General features: G+C 38.5%; 1 protein-coding gene across 2 annotated transcripts in view; it reads left to right on the top strand.

Moving 5' to 3' along the window:
- The window catches only part of FBXL7 (F-box and leucine rich repeat protein 7), a 247,087-nt gene extending 226,504 nt beyond the window's left edge, over positions 1-20,583 (top strand). For both annotated transcript variants that reach the window (XM_040353544.1, XM_040353543.1), the window contains 2 exons: positions 10,542-11,153; positions 19,364-20,583. In XM_040353544.1, coding sequence (XP_040209478.1) covers positions 10,542-11,153; positions 19,364-20,100 — 1,349 coding nt within the window. In that variant the 3' untranslated portion in view covers positions 20,101-20,583. The remainder of the gene's footprint in view (positions 1-10,541; positions 11,154-19,363) is intronic.
- Positions 20,584-20,907: the final 324 nt, after the last annotated feature.

Genomic DNA, 20,907 nt, shown 5'->3' with positions numbered 1-20,907 from the left:
GCATTTTCTGGTGCAAACCAAACCGAAGCGGGGGGTGCCATTATAATGAAATATAATGAAATATAATAAAAAAAAAGAGACTATAATTATATTTTTATGTTCATTATATGCTTTATTAGAGCAAGACAGTTATTTTAAAATGAAAACTACTGGATGTAATAAAACAAGAATTTTATTGTGATGATTTGTAACTGGAATTTCCAAAAATACAAATTGTATTTTGTTCCAGCATTGTTAATGCAGTTTGTTACATTTTTATTTTCCCTATGATTATTTTGATACACTATTTACAGTGTGTCTGTTGTTGACAATCTATTTGTCTGGCTCCATAATTTTATGGAAAACCATGGTTTCCAACATTTATGTACTTGTAAATCAATCAAGTCGTAAAATGCAGCCTTTACCCTAACTGGCTTCTGAAATGCTGGATTTTGAAGGCATTCAGTAAGGTTCCTTTCAAATTACCTTGCTCTTTTGCAGTGGTAACTTTGCATAGACTTGTAGTTTCTACAGTGGGAACATCCATATGTTCATCCATCTCTACTTTCCATAATTGCCCCAATAAACTGTTTTAGCAGATCATTAAACCCCAATCACTAAAATTCTTTAACATTGTAATATTTTTAAATCTGAAGTTTTCATTAAAATCTCTACTTGTGATCTTGCCATGGAGGTCCTTGTTTAGGCACTGATTAGGCATCCTTCTTAGATTGCATGCATTTAGACATAAGTTGACTGCAAAATGACTACAGATGATTAGCAAGACAGTGATGCAACAAAATTGAGAGTCTTTTATTTAAGAAAATGGCAATTGTTTATGACATGCAGTGGTTTAGCAAGTAAATGGCATTCAGTCAAGGTTTAAATCTACTTTCAGTAAAGGAAGAATTACATTTGTTGCCGTGAACAGCAGTGGTGTTTTTGCTCTTTAATTTTACACAGTTCAACTAAGAAATCTGTCTTACAATGGTATTGATATTTAACGTAATTCTTAGATATTGCATAATAAAACCTCCACTCCATCTGTATACCATATGTGTCGAGCTAGCTTTAGCATAATTTATAGTTTTTGCGGCTAAACTTACTGGACTGAAGCCTGTAAACACTCAAACCATTATAACCTAGGCCCTGCCCCCATCTTGCACACACCTCCTTTGCACTTTTAGCTTTACTGTATCTAGTAAATAGCAAAATACTGGTATGGTTTAAGGGTAAGCTTATTCCTTTTTTTTTATTTTGTTTCTGCAACTGTATCTTGTTTGAAAAAAGCAAAATAAAACTTGTAACTCTTACACTGTGCTGTGTGTATATATATATATATATATATATATAAATATATATATATATATATATATATATATATATATATACACACGCACACACAGTATATACTGTATATATACTTGGCAGCATAGATAACATTCAAAAATGTTGTTTATTCAGGATGTCTTGAATAAGGTACACTTTTGATTGTTATCTCTGTTGCCAAGTCTGGTAGAGTGCAAATATTTATGGATTGTTTTTGTGCATACCTTATATGGACTGGACCCTGGCCATCACCCTAAATACATATGTAAACATCAATATATATATATATATATATATATATATATATATATATATATATATATATATATATATATATATATATATATATATATATATATATATATATATATAGATATATATAGATATATATAGAGATATATATAGATATATATAGAGATATATACATATATATATGATAGAATGGTATGCTTAATTACCTTTTTACTTGTCTTAATCATTCATTCATTAAGCTTCATAAAGAATCAGTTCACATTAAAGTGGAGTTCCACCCATAAATATAACATTACATCAGTAGTTTAAAAAAAATGTCATTAGTCCTTTACAATTTTTTTTTTTTTTTTTAGATGCCTTCGAAGTGTTGTTGCTAGGCAGAATAGTTAATCTTCCCACTTCCTGCACCTAGGTGCTTAATGCACCGCACAGACTCCTGGGAATGTAGTGGGTGTAACGTTCCAGGAGTCTGTGCACTCCCCAGTCTCAAAGAATCATGTGACTTGGACAGCACAGGTGCTGAAACCTGATCTGACACTGCTTGTGCAGCACTGAGCATGTGCGAGATCTGCAAGGCTGAAATCCAGGAAGTCATACAGTCTGGCTTCATGATGCCCACACTTAAGATGGCCCCAGTCAATTTTTATTTTATAAAGTGTCTAAATGCTGTAACAACCTAACAAAACGGACCTTAGTTTACAGACTAACTTTACTAGAATACATTAAGCTTGTGTATTACAGGGGTATTTATATTTAAAAAGTGAAATTGTGGCCGGAACTCCGCTTTAATTCCCGCCCCAAAGCTTAGGCCTTGTACACACAGCCGTTTTCCTCGACAAAATCCATCAAGAAACTTGGTGGCAGAGCTTTTTTGCCGAGGAAAATGGTTGTGTGTATGTTTTTCGTCGAGAAAACTGTTGTGGTTCTCGACGAGAAAAGAAAAATAACAAGTTCTCTTTTTTCTCGTCGGGAGTCTCAATTTCCTTGTCGTGTTTCTCGTCGGGCTGGTTTACAACGAGAAATACGTTCGTGTGTATGCTTAGAAACCCGCGCATGCTCAGAATAAAGTATGAGACGGGAGCACACCTTCGGTAAAAGTAGCGTTCGTAACGGATATAGCACATCTGTCACACTGTAACAGACTGAAAAGCACGAATCGTCTCTTACCAAACTTTTACTTAACACGCAGTAACATGAGATTAGCAAAAGCAGCCCCAAGGGTGGCGCCAGTGGAATCGAACTTCCCCTTTATAGTGCCGTTGTACATGTTGTACGTCACCGCGTTTGAGAACGACAAGATTTTGTCTTGACAGTGTGTACGCAAAGAAAGCTTGACAAGATTCTCGACAAGCCTGACAAGGAACTCGTCGAGGAAAACGATGTTTCTTTTACGACGAGTTTCTTGGTCGTGTGTACGAGGCCTCACAGTCTAAAACTGGCCATACATGGAGTGAGATTCAGCAATTTCAGCACAAACCCAGCTGAATTCCAATCCATGTATAGCCATTTCTGTTGGAGAGGAGTCGATCTAATGATTAACTTCTCCCGAACATGACTAGTAAGACCAGTACACAGGGCCAGAAGATCTGGAGACATTTGCCGGTACAAAAAATACCGGCCGACGTTCTGCCCATGTGTATGTCGGTCTGTCGGACAGAAGCCGGACACTTCTGTTGGACGTGCATGCTGAAAAACCAGCAGCCGACCGACTCCTGATCAGTGGTCTCAGCCAATGGCAGAGAGCGCTGATCAGACTGGTCTGGTGGGGGGCCATCCCCCTGTCAGAACACAACAGCTCAGCAGGGGAGATCGCTAGACTAACCAAAAAACTGTAGTGTGTACCAGGCTTTACTTTTGCTTGATCAGCGCTTTCAGCCGACAGTGGAAAGTCCCATTCGTCAGAATATAGTGTCTTAGTGGGGGTGGGGGGGGGGTTCCTCTATCCACCATGACTGTGTGGGTGGAGGATTCCATTTGTTAAAAAATTATACATCTATGCCCAGTGATATCCACTTACCCACCATTAAACTTCCAACATTAAAGCTAAACAGTAATGGTTTTGGGTCATAATTATTTGGTAAGTTTTGGTACAGAAGTAGAAAAAATCCATGTTCTGTTTTTTTTTTGCTTTATTTGCTGTCTATTTCTCATTGGGGAAATGACCCTACGTTTCATGTCTCAGGGACACAACAGCAAGTGGTAAAAGTGAGAGGAAATTCCTTGGACAGCTGATTTGTTCTGTAAAAAATGTGTTCTGAAACAGCTTTAATCCTTCCTTACACTATCCAAAAAAGACAAAAAAAAGTCTAGGGGTCAAAATACTATTTACTATTAACTCTAGGGCACTATTTCAAAAATAAAAATTGTAATTTCTCTTATAGCTCCAAAGCCTACACAATTACGTAATTTGTTTATTATTTTCAATGAAAAAAAAAATCTTTGTCCCTAAGATTTTAATATTCTTTTTTTACACTTACCTGTATGCCACTGAAAACCATACACTGGTTTAGCAGGGACCAGCCACATTTCTATCAGTGTGCGTATGGCCATGCCTGCTTGACAGGAGTTGATCAAACTATCAGGGACATGTTGAAAAACGTTTCTCCATCAGTGGCTGCAGCCACTAGCCAGTATATTATGACAGCTACTGGTGCAGCTGTCATAATCCAATATCTCGGCAGGAGGATTCCTCCTTTCAGCTGGTTTGTGTAGATGAATGAAAAAAAAACTTATGCCGCGTACACACATGGTCTGAATTTTCGACAATAAATGTTCGATGTGAGCTTGTTGTCAGAAAACTTGACCGTGTTTATGCTTCGTCGGACATTTGCTGTCGGAATCTCCGACAACAAATGTTTGAGAGCTGGTTCTCAATTTTTCCGACAACAAAAATTATTGTCAGAAATTCCGATCAACTGTAGCCAATTCAGACGCACAAAAATCGTACGCATCCTCGGAGACAATTTGACGCATGCTTGGAATCATTGAAATTAATTTTTCTTGGCTCGTCGTAGTGTTGTATGTGACCACGTTCTTGACGTTCGGAATTTCCGTCAACATTTGTGCGACCGTGTGTATGCAACACAAGTTTGAGCGAACAATCTGTTAAATTAATGGTTTTGATGTCGGAATGTCGTGTGTACGTGGCATAACAGTATATGGCCAACTTATGCACATGGTTAGTGAGAAACATAAAAAATGCTGGGCATAAAAATCTAAGCATGTTCCTGCTCCCAGGCAGCTGAAGATGCTGCGCACAGTCTTCCATATAAATGAGTGGCTGAATGTTTCTGTATTCTTGTAAACCATGGCATGTGCCCACAATGCATTTCCTGGATGCAGATGTTTGGCCATCAGAAAATACATTGTACACTTGTGTGCATGTAAATGGTGATGCAAAAAAGCATCAGTGTACAGCCGTTTACAGCCATTAACTAGTAGGGCTGGCTATACAACCCAACTGTGGCCCCTGGGCACAGGAAACTTCCGTGATCTTTATGCCTAGCAGTTTTTATGCCCATCACCATTCTAGTGCATGAGGTCTACCAATGGGAGCATGCAATACCTGCTGAGCAGTTCAGTTTTTAACCAAGGCATTGTTGTATAGTGCCAATCCACCCATTTCCCTTTTTTCTGCAAACTGGTGAACCTGAAATACACTTGCTGGTGATCCTAGAACACCCTTCATATTGAACAAAATATGAATTCAAATAGATTCCAATACTAAGAAATTTGGCACAGCCAACACTTAACCTGTTTTAGAAGTTTTAATGTAATTTGTGTTCCAAAAATCAGAGTAAGTGACTCAATCTTCAGGACGAACACTTACATTCCCCCCCTTTTAATACTGTTTAGAGTATATGTGCTTATACTGCAAATTACAAACATCTCAAATTAAGGTCAATTGTTCTGCGTTTACTGGATAGCATTAAAAGTTTATGTTAGCTTTTACTTATTGCTTGAAATTACTCTATATTGTACATTATATTTAGCGATTGCCACTTTATTTGTGCAAAAGGCAACAAATGCAACCTAAATCTTTTTAATTAAGAATTGTGCATTTTCCCCAGAGTACCATTTTGAATTGATTGATGGGTTGATCTGTATTTACTGCGTGAAGTTAATGAACAGTGAATGTGTACAGATGTGCCTGACTTGAGTAGTAATCCAGAAACCTCTAAACTGGAGACAGGCCACCCAGGAGCTTATTTTGACACAGAGAATTATTGGACAGTAAGTGAGATGATAGCTCTGGAGGCTTAGCTACATTTATACATATGATCCTTATGTTATCTCTCCTGCTATGCCCACAAAGAAATTCTTCAGGTTAATGTCAGTAACTGTCACAAAGATCATAAAACAGCTTGCTCAGATATTTACCCCATCACTGACAGTTTGACAAGAGAGACACTGTTGGGGATTGTTAAAGACATGTTTAATGATTTAGGGGAAAGATGTTGTTTATTTTCTTGTTTTACGGTAAATGAATATATACCAAAGACTGAGGTTACAGTCTGCTGACAACGTATGCAGATTTATATTCATTTATAGCTTTGTCATCATTCCAGTCTAACCTATCCACAATAAACTCATAATCTTCACTCTGAAATATATTGTTAATCCCGGGTGTCATGGAAGAAATCTTACACCAGCCAGCAGGATTACAACCTACTAGTAATTTTAAAGTAGTCAGGAAACAGATCTTCCAATGGGACCTACACCTCTGATGCAAGGGTTTTATTAAGAAACCTCGCTTTACTCCCACTTCATTATAAATAAATATGGCAGTACAGTTTGTTTTTTTACAATAAATGTTAATGTGGAGATATAAAATTGGTGCTGAAACATAATTTAAAAATGAAACATCTTTAAATATACAATGATTTATCTAACTAAAAATAAAATGTGATCCCACTACATTGTAATATTGATATTAACAATTATCTGTGGCACACTGGCAAAGTTATACTGTATTGATGCCATAAAACGTATTATCTGTGAATTACCAGGCTTTGTATTTGAAATCACTTGCAGTTTCTCCCAGCATGGAATTGTCTGTGACCACTCTGTACAGATGTTCCTGTGAATTAAAGCAGTGAAGCTACTGTCACTCCCCATGTCTTATGCACAATAACAATACAGGGTGGGCCATTTATATGGATACACCAAAAACAAAAGTTGGATTCAAAATGGCCAACTTCAAAATGGCCGCCATGGTCACCACCCATCTTGAAAAGTTTCCCCCCTTACATATACTAATGTGCCACAAACAGGAAGTTAATATAACCAACCATTTCCATTTTATTAAGGTGTATCCATATAAATGGCCCACCCGGGTGGATCCATATAAATGGCCCACCCTGTACATTAAACCAGGCCATACCCTAGTAGAATTTAATTTAAAAAAAATCATTTTTAATAATGTCTGTTCGATTTTATAATCGCTACCTCAATGATGAGAAAATTCAAATAAGCAGGAAAGTGTTTCTTGAACACATTTCTAACAGTGTATATGGTGCTCATCTGGGAAAATAAACTCCTTCCAAAATCTAATGTTCAAAGCAAATGACGTGAAGTGATTTTGGATGACATTTCTCAAGTTATCAATTGTACTGTAAATTCTCATATGAATATTCACACGAATATTTGACCAAATATTCATTTGAAAATCTACTAGTGTATGGCCAACTTTTCAGGCCCTGACGAAATGGTCCATAGACAGGGTGGTTTCCGGAATCCCTTACCCAGACCAGTGCCTTTATTACTACTCTACAGCCAGAAAGCTTCTTCAACTTAAACTGAATCCAGCAAAAGGAAAAAATGTAGTATGTTGATGAAATAAAAAAAATAAAAAATCAATACACTAGTTAGATTATATAGCATTTTGTAGGAGGCTGCAGTTCATATATTTTTTGGCACAGTGGCTAGGTGATTGTAACCTTCCTCACCAAATTGCCGCCAAAGAAACTATTTGCAGTTCTAACCTGGTGTGTTTGTTTCTTGCACATCCCAAAGCGTAATGACAGGTTGATTGATTTAAATCCAAAACTGACCCTAGTGTGTGTGTGACTATGTGTGACTTTGGTAAGGAAGGATATAAAATGACAGGGTTTTATGAAAGTGTATATAACATACACGTATATAAAATAAACAGATGAACCTACAACTACAACACTGTATGCAGTTAACAAAACCTGACAAGGCCATGCATCAAAAAGTTTGTAATCTAAAGGTTACTTGTTCAAAAAAATGAAAATTAAAAGGTGAGAGAAAACTGGCTAGTAACATCTCTGAGGCCTCGTACACACGACTGAGTTTCTCGGCAAAAACCAGCAAGAAACTTGCTGGGAGATATTTTTTGGCCGAGGAAACCGGTCGCGTGTACATTTTCGTTGAGGAACCTGTCGAGAAACACGACGAGCCAAAAAAAAAAAAAGCATGTTCTCTATTTCCTTGACGGGAATGGAGAAAATTGGCTTGTCAAGTTTCTCGACGGCTTCACAAGAAACTCGACGAGCAAAACGATGTGTTTCGCCCATCCAGTTTCTCGGTCGTGTGTACGAGGCCTTAGTTTTGGTAGACAGCGGTACCAAATAGTTAATCAATACGTGCAAGCAGATGTATTATATTAACATACATCATATATATCAAACCTTACACAGGTTTAACCTCTTTCTCTTCAACTTCACAATGGACAATGCTCAGGTCTGGTGATTAGTCGCTCAGTATTGGCCTCTTCATCCTGGTAGGAGGTCACATACTCCTCCATACCTGGAAGGATCAGGTATTCACCGAAATCCCCAGTGGAGTAAATGAGTGGTGGGGAAGCATGGAGAAGGTGAGTAATGTCACGTACACACGCCCGGTTTTTTTCATCAGAATAAACTCAGATGGATTTTTCTGACAGAATTCCACTCAAGCTGTCTTGCATACACACGGACACACCAAATTCTGACCGTCAAAAACGCGGTGACGTACAACACTACTACAAGTTTAGAAAAATGTAATTCAATGCTTCCGAGCATGCGTTGAATTTTTTCCAAGCATGCATGTTTTTTTCTCCGTTTGAATTCCATACAGAAGAATGGAAAAAAGTTAGATGGAGCATATATACGGTCAGAATATATAATGAAAAAATTCCGTCTGACTTTTTCCATCAGAAATTCCGACCGTGTGTACGCGGCATAAGAGAAGATTGGGGGGGGGGGAAGTTGGTTGTGTTGCTTTGTGCTAAATTTGCAAAGTGATAGATTATCTTACAATATTTCTCATTTTATGTAAGTTCACCTTTACAGAAAAATCTGTATAATGAATTCACACAGGACGTCCTCCTAACCCCCCTCCCCCCCAGTCCAGCTGACCCGGAGGGCGGCAATCTCTTGCTATGAGCCCTTGTATAGCCGCCTCACCGATCCGGGGCTTATAAAACCCCTCAGTGTAATCTCATAATCTCACGTATAGGAGCATTCTAATTAATTGGTGCCAACCAATCAGAACTCGCATAACCTGTCCTGTCACCACAGGCGAAGAGGAGAGAAAGCCGCAGGGATTTAAATCCCCTGACTAGTAAAGCTGCTGTACGATCTATCAGAATGTGGGATCGCTGTATTCCAGGTTAGCAGGACCATGTGCGATTGGGGAGCGGGTCCAGTGTAAGTTCACCTTACGGATTTTCTGTAAAGGTGAACTTACACTTTAAATAGTAGGCATTAATATTAAGTACTAATAAAATATTAGGTATTCATATGAACACAATGCTGTATCCACTAATCTCAATATATATTTTACAACATTAGCATGGTATGTGCTATGTTGCACTGCAATGCTATCAGAGTATTTAGCTGTGAGCAGAGGTGTACTTTTTATACAGTATTTCAATTGCTTGCACTTTTATCAGTTAAAGATAAAAAAAGAGAGATAGGCCCGGATTCACAAAGCACTTGCGCCGACGTATCTCCAGATACGCCGCGTAAGTGCAAATATGCGCCGTCGTATCTGTGCGCCGGACCCACAAACTAAGATACGGCTAAAAACAGGCTTCAACCCGCCGACGTAACTTGCCTACGCCAGCGTAGCGTAGGCGCACATTTAGGCTGGACGCTCCCATTGTTTAGCCATTCAAATATGCAAATGAGGGAAATACAGCGATTCACAAACCTAAGTGCGCCCGACGCAGGCTACGCGATGTACGCGTAAGTTGTACGTCCGGCGGAAAGTTAAGCACCATAAATCAGGTGTAACTCAGCAGCAGACATGCAAAGGTCTGCACCAGGGAACTCAAGCCGGCGTATTTTACGTTGTTTACGTTGGACGTGTGTCTGGCTGGGCGTAGGTTACGTTCATGGCGTACGCAGTGATCCGACGTATCTTAGGCAGTTGTTCCGACGTGGTTTTGAGCATGCGCAGAGGGATGCATCCATGTCCCGGCGCATGCGCAATTCGTGATACGTATCTGTCTGGGGCTCGGATCATCATTTGCATGGGGTCACGCCTCATTTGCATGGCTCACGCCCACTTCCACCTACGCCGACTTACGCCTTCGAAACCCAGCGCAGTTTTGGGAGCAGTGGCTTTGTGAATTCCATGCTTGCCTCTCTGCGCTGCGTCGGCGGAGCATATTTTATTTGCTCTACGCTCTCTGTGAATCCGGGCCATATTGTTCCCCTCCTACCCAGATTACAGCTGGAGGGGCTGAGTGGCCAGCACAGTGGTCACGTGACCTTCCTGGCTTGTAGCCCATAGATAGGAGTAGGAGAGCGGCCGGGAGTCACATGACCGGCCAGCAGAGATCTGAAATAACGTATTTAGAGGCATCGTTTTCAGCAAACACTTACAGAGTGTGTTATGGCTGGCAGTGAATTTTTTTTAAGGTTACAAACACTTACTGTTGAATTTACAAAATGAAAATGTATTTTAAAACGTATCATATATCAGACAATCAATCAGCTTCTGATTATATATTTTATATCTCTCTCTTTCAGATTCGGACTTGAGTATGCGAACACTCAGCACACCTAGTCCTGCACTAATATGTCCACAAAACCTACATAGCTTTCAGAATGGAAGAGGATCATCAACATCATCATCATCCATCACAGGAGAGACTGTGGCTATAGTACATTCCCCACCACCTACACGTCTTACTCACCCACTGATACGCCTGGCCTCAAAGCACCAAAAGGACCATGCAAATATTGACCGAATGCCAGATCAATGCATAATACAAATATTTTCATACCTACCAACAAACCAGTTATGCCGTTGTACCCGAGTCTGCAGACGCTGGTATAATTTAGCCTGGGACCCTCGACTATGGAGGACTATAAGACTAACTGGTGAAACACTAAGTGTGGACAGGGCCTTAAAGGTACTGACCCGTAGACTTTGTCAAGATACACCCAACGTCTGTCTCATGTTGGAGACAGTAATTGTTAGTGGCTGCAGGCGGCTCACGGATCGAGGGCTATACACCATCGCCCAATGCTGCCCAGAGCTGAGGAGACTGGAAGTGTCTAATTGTTACAATATCTCAAATGAGGCAGTATTTGATGTGGTATCATTATGCCCAAACCTAGAGCATCTGGATGTGTCAGGTAAAGATAATATTTCATCTATAAATATATGAATTTTACAGAAATGAGCTAGCATTAAATGCATGTTGGATATTTTGATATATTATTTACCAGCTCAGAGCCATATCCAGGCTTGGACATGCATACTTTATTACCCTGGACGCCCATTTGAATGTAGCCTTAGCCTTTAAGAACTAAACAAAAGCTCAGCTTTAAAGTCTTTGGGGTTGATTTATTAAGGGTAAAAAAAAAATGTTTACGTTGCAAGGGAATTTTCCCTTAGGTTAGTAAATGAGGGGAAAATGCACTGTGCAATGAATACCCAAGGGAAAAAAATGTATTTTTGCTCACACATGATTGGATGATTGCAGTCAGCAGTTTTACCTCATTCACTAAGCTAAGGGGAAATTGCCTTGCAAAGTGAACAGTCTATTTGCCTTTAGTAATGAAACCACTTATTTTGAGGATCTTTGAGATTTAATTAGTTTGCAGTATATGCAGCTATAGAGGCCAGTGAGAGCATGTTTAAAGCTGGTTTTATGGTTGTTTAGAATATGTAAGTACTTTAATTCTATAGTCTGGGCACTTAAAGTATATATACGTGTAAGATACTGTCTTTTAATATTTTAGATAATTTATTCACAGTAGTTTCTGGTGAGTAAATATGCAAAACAGGTCTTTGAATATAATGTGACTGATTTGTGAGCCTCATGCATCCTATTCTAGCAGTTATGCAACCAGGGGTGTGTTTACCTTACAGCACTTGTGGGTCAGGTGTGGACAGGGTGATATGGTTCAGAACTAACCTTCAAAATGTACAAATTGTGGTATCGCTTTCCTTAATGTGTTTCCTTGGTGTGTCTACCTCTGGAGTGGAGGAAAGATTAGAACTCCTGCCAGAATTTGACATCTGTCTGGGAATCTGCTAAAAGGATTTTCCCTTACTTCAGTCACAATGACAATGGCATCACCAGACAGGACGTGCAGGAAAATCTAGCATTCCCCTGGTCTACTATAAAAGAAACATATTTACTTTTGTCTGTGTTACTGTTTAAGATTTTTTCCTCACTTCCTGCTTGGTGAAACTGTCCTCACTGCAGCAGTCAGTGAGGGCAAATCTCTCTACTTGAGTCTGTTATAGCAGTACAGATCCAACAGAAGTTATAATCCTTTTCTAATCTATAACTTAAAAAAAAAAAAAGCATTATCATTAGTTTTAACTAAAATATTTAAATGACATAATGGGTAGAACTAAAGAGTAAAGCCGGCCACTTGGTATACTCTCCAATGTAAATCTTCTTTGGCTACATATCAAATGACACAGTGTACAGACTTCTAATGCATTTTGGCTACTACAACCTTCCTCATAGCATGATAATATGATTAAAAATCTTTACCTAAATATCTTCTATACCAGCTCTATAATTAATTACAGAGGTGGAATTCATTTAATTAAAAAAAGCAGTTGAAGTAAATGACACAGCTTGGAGTAGAACTAACAGAATAGTATCCTGCCCAAACATGAAAGATAACTATACACATTCAGAACATCATCAATGAATAGTTGATTTGCATAACCATATAACTATTTAAAAAACAAATCTATATCCAATTTATTGTTCAAACCGAATGTTGCTCTTTAGTGTGTTTAATGTGTTTATCCACCACACCTCCCCTCTGAGTGAAAAAGAAAATTAATCTAGATTATCATTATGCATTTCTCTAAAATGTTTTGAAACATTAGATATATTTTTGCCATTCAGGTTGTTTTGTATCATTGAAATGTTTTGATAACCTAAGGGGGCATATGGGAGGTGTGATGGATGTACATGCTGAACACAAGAGCACCATTCGGTCTAAACAATACATTGGATATCGATTTGTTTTGGAATAGTTATATGGTTATGCAAATTGACTATACATTTATGATATTCTGAATGTGTACATTTATCTTTCACATTTGGGCAGGATACTATTCTGTTAGTTCTACTCTATACTGGGTAATTTACTTCAATAGCTTTTAATTAATTTAATCCGCCTCTATAATTAAAGGGGTTGTAAAGGTGAAAAAAAAAAATCCTAAATAGCTTTCTTTACCTTAGTGCAGTACTCCTTCACTTACCTTATCCTTTGATTTTGCTTTTAAATGTCCTTATTTCTTCTGAGAAATCCTCACTTCCTGTTCTTCTGTCTGTAACTCCACACAGTAATGCAAGGCTTTCTTCCTGGTGTGGAGTGTCGTGCTTGCCTCCTCCCTTGAGGGGAAGGGGGCGAGCAGGAGAGTCAGGACGCTCTCTATGTTGCAGATAGAGAAAGGAGCTGTGTGTTAGTGGGCGTCCTGACCAGTGGCGGCTGGTGCTCCATTATTTTGGGGGGGGCGCAAACAAAGCCCCAACCAACCCCCCCCCCCCCCCCCCCGGTCACTCGCCCACAATAGGTCCTACAGATATATATACAGACAGACCAATAGAAAGACAGACAGGCATTGTGTGGAAATAGAGACAGATGGATAAATATGCAGACAGATAAATAGACAGATGGAGAAATAGATAAACATTGGGTAGGGGGGGGGCAGACAGATAGATAGATAGATAGATAGATAGATAGATAGATAGATAGATAGATAGATAGATAGATAGATAGATAGATAGATAGATATGCAGATACATAGATAGATAGATAGATAGATAGATAGATAGATAGATAGATAGATAGATAGATAGATAGATAGATAGATAGATAGATAGATAGATAGACAGGTAGATATATAGATAGATAGATAGATAGATAGATAGATAGATAGATAGATAGATAGATAGATAGATAGATAGATAGATAGATAGATAGATAGACATATAGATAGATAGAGAGATAGATAGATAGATAGATAGATAGATAGATAGATAGATAGATAGACATATAGATAGATAGATAGATAGATAGATAGATAGATAGATAGATAGATAGATAGACAGACAAACAGATAGATTGATTGACAGAAAGACAGACAGACAGATAGATAGATAGATAGATAGATAGATAGATAGATAGATAGATAGATAGATAGATAGATAGATATGCAGATACATAGATAGACAGACAGATAGATAGATAGATAGATAGATAGATAGATAGATAGATAGATAGATAGATAGATAGATAGACATATAGATAGATAGATAGATAGATAGATAGATAGATAAACATACAGATAGATGGACGGACAGACAGACAGATACATAGATAGATAGATAGATACATAGATAAACATACAGATAGATGGACAGACATATAGATAGATAGATAGATAGATAGATAGATAGATAGATAGATAGATAGATAGATAGATAGATAGATAGATAGATAGACGGACAGACAGACAGATAGATAGATAAACATACAGATAGACGGACAGACAGACAGATAGATAGATAAACATACAGATAGACGGACAGAAAGACAAATAGATAGATAGATAGATAGATAGATAGATAGATAGATAGATAGATAGATAGATAGATAGATAAACATATAGATAGATAGATAGATAGATAAACACACAGATAGATGGACAGATAGATAGATATACAGATACATAGATAGATATATAGATAGATAAGCATACAGACAGACAGACACACAGATAGATGGACAGATAGATAAATAGATAGATATACAGATACATAGATAGATAGATAGATAGATAAACAAACAGATAGATTGATTGACAGAAAGACAGACAGACAGACAGACAGACAGACAGATAGATAGATAGATAGATAGATAGATTGATAGATAGATAGACATACAGATAGATAGATAAACACACAGATAGATGGACAGATAGAGATAGATAGATATACAGATACATAGATAGATATATAGATAGATAGATACACATACAGGTAGATTGACAGACAGATAGATAGATAGATAGATAGATAGATAGATAGATAGATAGATAGATGCATAGATAGATAGATAGATAGATAGATAGATAGATAGATAGATAGATAGATAGATAGATAGATAGATAGATAGATAGATATACAGATACATAGATAGATAGATAGATAGATAGATAGATAGATAGATAGATAGATAGATAGATAATCAGATAGATAGACATTGGGTCTAAGGGGAAGAATGAGAGATAGATAGATAGATAGATAGATAGATAGATAGATAGATAGATAGATAGATAGATAGATAGATAGATAGATAGACAGACATTGGGTCTAAGGGGAAGAATGAGAGATAGATAGATATACAGATACATAGATAGATAGATACATAGATAGATAGATAGATAGATAGATAGATAGATAGATAGATAGATAGATAGATAGATAGATAGATAGATAGATATACAGATACATAGATAGATAGATATATAGATAGATAAACATATAGATAGATAGATAGATAGATAGATAGATAGATAGATAGATAGATAGATAGATAGATAATCAGATAGATAGACATTGGGTCTAAGGGGAAGAATGAGAGATAGATAGATAGATAGATAGATAGATAGATAGATAGATAGATAGATAGATAGACAGACATTGGGTCTAAGGGGAAGAATGAGAGATAGATAGATATACAGATACATAGATAGATAGATACATAGATAGATAGATAGATAGATAGATAGATAGATAGATAGATAGATAGATAGATAGATAGATATACAGATACATAGATAGATAGATATATAGATAGATAAACATATAGATAGATAGATAGATAGATAGATAGATAGATAGATAGATAGATAGATAGATAGATAGATAGATAATCAGATAGATAGACATTGGGTCTAAGGGGAAGAATGAGAGATAGATAGATAGATAGATAGATAGATAGATAGATAGATAGATAGATAGATAGATAGATAGATAGATAGATAGATAGATAGATAGATAGATGCATAGATAGATAATCAAATAGATAGATAGATAGATAGATATATAGATAGATAGATAGATAGATAGATAGATAGATAGATAGATAGATAGATAGATAGATGCATAGATAGATAATCAAATAGATAGATAGATAGATAGATAGATAGATAGATAGATAGATAGATAGATAGTCAGATAGATAGACATTGGGTGTAAAGGGAAGAATGAGAGATAGATAAGACAGATGAGAGAGAGATTTAGTGGTGAATGGGAGAAACATTTACTACGATCAGCAGTCCCCCCCCCCCATCCCCCCTCCCTTCTGCTCTCCTCTCGAGTCCAGCTGCACACAGCTTCAAGTCTGTATGCTCGGAGCAGCACTGACTGTGAAGAGGGGGGAGGGGGGGCGGTCCTGCTTCACCTTTCCCCCAGCTTTTCACTCGTAATCTGCTGGTGAAGACAGATACATGTGCCTGGCAGGAGAGGTCAGCCACCAGCAGATTACGAGTGAATAGCTGGGGGAAAAGGTGAAGCAGAATCCCCCCCCCCTCCCTTCACACAGTCAGTTCGATCAGAGCATACAGACTTGAAGCTGTGTGCAGTGCTGCTCGGCGGGACCCTGGAGAGGGGAGCGGAAATCCCGCTTCCAACTGGGGGGGGGGGTGCTGGTGGTGACGGGGCTGGCTGTCAGTGGCAATACTAGCGCGGGGAGATGCTGCGGGGCACGGTGGTGGTTCGGCTGGTGGTGGCAGGCATGGATGGATTTAGCTGCGGGGAGTGGAGGTATGAATATAACTGCTTACCTTCAATGGCGCCGCTCCTCTGATGCCCCCACAAGCACTCCAGAGACCGGAAGTGATTTAAATGGCACTTCCCACTGACCTCTACTTCGGTCCCCGCTGGCCAATCCCATTACACCACTAGGGCATTTTAACAAATCACTGGAGAGTGGGAGTGTGTGCGGGCGCACAGCTTGCGCCCTGCACACGCCCTAAACACGGGCAAATCAGCTTTCCAGCCTGCAATCAGCTGATTGCAGGCTGGGAAGCTTTCCATAGACCGCCGCATGTCCGGCGCCTGATCACTCTTAAAGTGACATTTACAAAAAAAATAAAAAATTTTTTTTTTTTTATTAATTTTTTTCTACAGCTTGGGGGGGGGGTGGGGGGGCGGCGCCCGAGCGCCCCCTATGGACGGGCCGCCACTGGTCCTGACTCTCCTCCTCGCCCCCTCAAGGGAGGGGGCGAGCATGACACTCCACACCAGGGAGAAAGCCTCACATTGCTGTGTGGAGTTACAGACAGAAAAACAGGAAGTGAGGATTTCTCAGAAGAAATAAAGACATAATTGAAGGATGAGGTAAGTGAAGGAGGACTGCACTAAGGTATAGGAAGCAATTTAGGGGATTTTTTTTTTATCTTTACAACCCCTTTATTTATGGTGTGCGTGTAGGAGAAGATATTTATATAATAATTTTTAATTGTATTCTCATGCTATGAGGAAGGCTGTAGTAAAGCAACAAATGCGTTAGCAGTCTGTACACTGTGCACACTGTACACATTTGATATCTAGCCAATAAAGATTCACATCAGAGAGTATACTGAGTGGCCGGCTTTACTTGCTGTGGAATTTTTCAGGCCACACGAAATACAGAATACAGTCCTGGATGTACAGAATAATTCAATAATTCATACTGTACCATTTTGTTGCTGTTCTGCTTGTAGGGTGAACCACTTTATAAATAGCACTTACTAATTTTGTTTCCAGAACACCATTGTCTTTTTTTACATTACATGGTAAATGTCTAACATATGCCATGTGTGTTATTTAAATGAAGATTTGCTTTCTGATATGGCTGACATAAACTTTATCAGTCCATTAATCTATTTGAAATTACGTTTAACAACCCTGATGCTGTAGGGCAGAATATATTGTGCTAATTATTTTGAGAGGTTATACCAGAACAAATCCACCCCTCATTAATGTTTTATTCATTTATTTTATTTATACAGAATTGCTTCACTCTACCTTTAGTAAAGCTGTGCGTCTTTTAACAAACTGGGATTTGTATCCTAAATGGGGAATAAAGGGATTCAGTCTTTGTTATATTTGGGTTCCTTGTTGTTATAAGAATAATTCATATTTTAGAATTAATAATAACGCATGATTCACAGTGAATTTGGGAAATTTAAAGCGGCAGTTCACCCAAGAATAATTTTTTAACATTACATTCAGCCGAGTTGTCCTAATGTTTTTTTTTTTTTTTTCGTACATACCGACTTTCACTGCCGCTTCCGGGTATGTCGTCTTCGGGACTGGGCGTTCCTATCTGATTGACAGGCTTCGGACCATCGAATACAGTGCTTCACGGGTTGCCTTAAAAAGTCGAAAATCGGTGCGGCTCTATACGGCGCCTGCGCACCGACGTTCGGCTTCTTTCGGCAACTCGTGATGCGCAGTATGCGATGGTCCGAAGCCTGTCAATCAGATAGGAGCGCCCAGTCCCGCACAAGACATACCCGGAAGCGGCAGTGAAAGTCAGTATGTACGGGGAAAAAAAAAAAAACACAGCCGATTGTCATTAGGACAACTCGGATGATTGTAATGTTAAAAATAGATTTTTTTGGGTGAACCTCCACTTTAAGTTTCTAAATGTAAAATATTTCAATGTTCAGCTATTTTAAGTGTTATACTCACTGTTTCCAATAAATGCATTAAAGTCAGGGCTTTTTTCAGGGGGAACTTGGGGGAACTCAGTTACACCACCTTTGGCTCAGACCCTTTGGTGCCTGCTCACCACAATCACTTGTAAACACAGAAGTATGGTTTCTGTGTTTACAAATGACAGCTTTGTAACCCCCTGAACTCTGCACTCTGTATGTAATGCAATTATGGCATTTAATGCCCCTTTAAGACCCTTCTACTGTTTGTGAATTCTGAACGGGTCGTGGTTGAGTTCCTGCACCTATTTTCTGAGAAAAAAAGCTCTGATTAAAGTAAACCTGCCAGCTCCATGAAGCACTTCTGCTAAACTGTTGGAACGTTATCGTTCTTGTCTTCAGATAATTTACTTTGTGTCTGTAAAAGACAAGAGATCCTAAACACAGGATATCATCAGGGCTGCTACTTCTTTCAAAATTGAGGATATGGAGGAGGCAGGGCTTAATGTATATAAGACTGAAAGTGAAACGCAAAAGGTCATTGAGGGGTACAGGTAAAGTCTCATGAATTATGTTCTATGTAAAATTAGATAACATAAATAGGACATGCTCTTGAGTTACACTGTCATAATGTGTGCTACGCAATTCCTTTCTTTTCCAGGCTGTTCTAAAGTGACCTGCATCAGCTTGACACGTGAAGCTTCAATTAAATTGTCTCCTATGCATGGCAAACAGATATCAATCCGTTTTTTGGACATGACAGACTGTTTTTTGCTGGAAGATGAAGGACTGCACACTATAGCAGCTCACTGCACTCAGCTTACCCACCTCTACCTGCGTCGCTGCATTCGTATCACTGATGAAGGTCTGCGTTATATCATGATATACTGTACATCTATCAAGGAGCTAAGTGTCAGCGACTGCCGCTTTGTCAGTGACTTTGGAATGCGTGAGATTGCAAAATTAGAATCACGTCTGCGGTACCTAAGCATAGCCCACTGTGGAAGGATAACCGATGTGGGCATCCGTTACATTGCTAAGTACTGCAGTAAGCTGCGCTACCTCAATGCTCGAGGATGTGAAGGCATCACAGATCATGGGGTGGAATACCTTGCGAAAAATTGCACAAAACTGAAATCTTTGGATATTGGGAAGTGCCCTCTAGTTTCAGACATTGGTTTGGAGTTCTTAGCACTCAACTGCTTTAACTTAAAGCGCTTGAGTCTTAAATCCTGTGAAAGTATCACAGGTCAAGGCCTACAGATTGTGGCTGCCAATTGCTTTGACCTACAAATGTTAAATGTTCAGGATTGTGATGTTTCAGTAGATGCTCTACGATTTGTCAAACGCCACTGCAAGCGTTGTATAATTGAACATACAAATCCTGCATTTTTCTAAAAAATACAGTGCATTAATATGTATAACAGATCTTGCACATGCAGTAACTTGTCCATACAAAGTTCTGCTTTTTTGTTTGACAAGAACGGAAAGTAATTATGTGTTTGTTTTTTGTCTGCAGTTCAGATATCTAGACATGCTGAATAAGAACCATGCATTTGATCAGTGCTTAATATGCGTGCATATGTACTTTACGTTGCTATGTTAAGGTGATTATCATTAGAAAAACATTCCTGCCATTGAGAATATGTGTGAATGTGTCAAATGCTGCATTTGGTAAAACCTACAAGATGTTACATAATTCAAATGTTGGAGTTTCTCTGTAATAGAACAAGTGAACACTTTCTGCAGTTTATTGTATTAAAGAGAAAGAAGGATAAGTTCACTGCCAAAACAAATTTATTATAATCACATACACTTACCACCTATTTTGCATTAATAATAACCTTTTCATTATGCAATAAAATAAAAATAATACATTTCTCAACTTGTCCTGTTTTAGGAGGAAACCTCATTACACTTGGTAAGCAGTAGATTGAGTATAACTACAAAACGTAGATGATAATAGGTTTCATATAAAGATAACTTGTTCCTTTAGGGCAGGGGTGCCCAACCTTTTGAAGAGCGGGGGCCACGTAAGTGACTTGGTAACCGGTCGTGGGCCACAATTAGCAGAGCGGAGCGGGTGGACAGCAGCCCACTCTACTCTATAGAGCCCACTCAAGTCTTTTTTTTAGCAGATCGGATTGAAGGTTGGCGTTTGTAAACAGACACAAGTCTATTTACATCTGCCACTCCTTAGAGGTG

Source organism: Rana temporaria, chromosome 5 (assembly GCF_905171775.1).
Source record: "Rana temporaria chromosome 5, aRanTem1.1, whole genome shotgun sequence".
NCBI classification, from domain to species: domain Eukaryota; kingdom Metazoa; phylum Chordata; class Amphibia; order Anura; family Ranidae; genus Rana; species Rana temporaria.
This window is presented reverse-complemented; position numbering and strand designations above follow the sequence as displayed.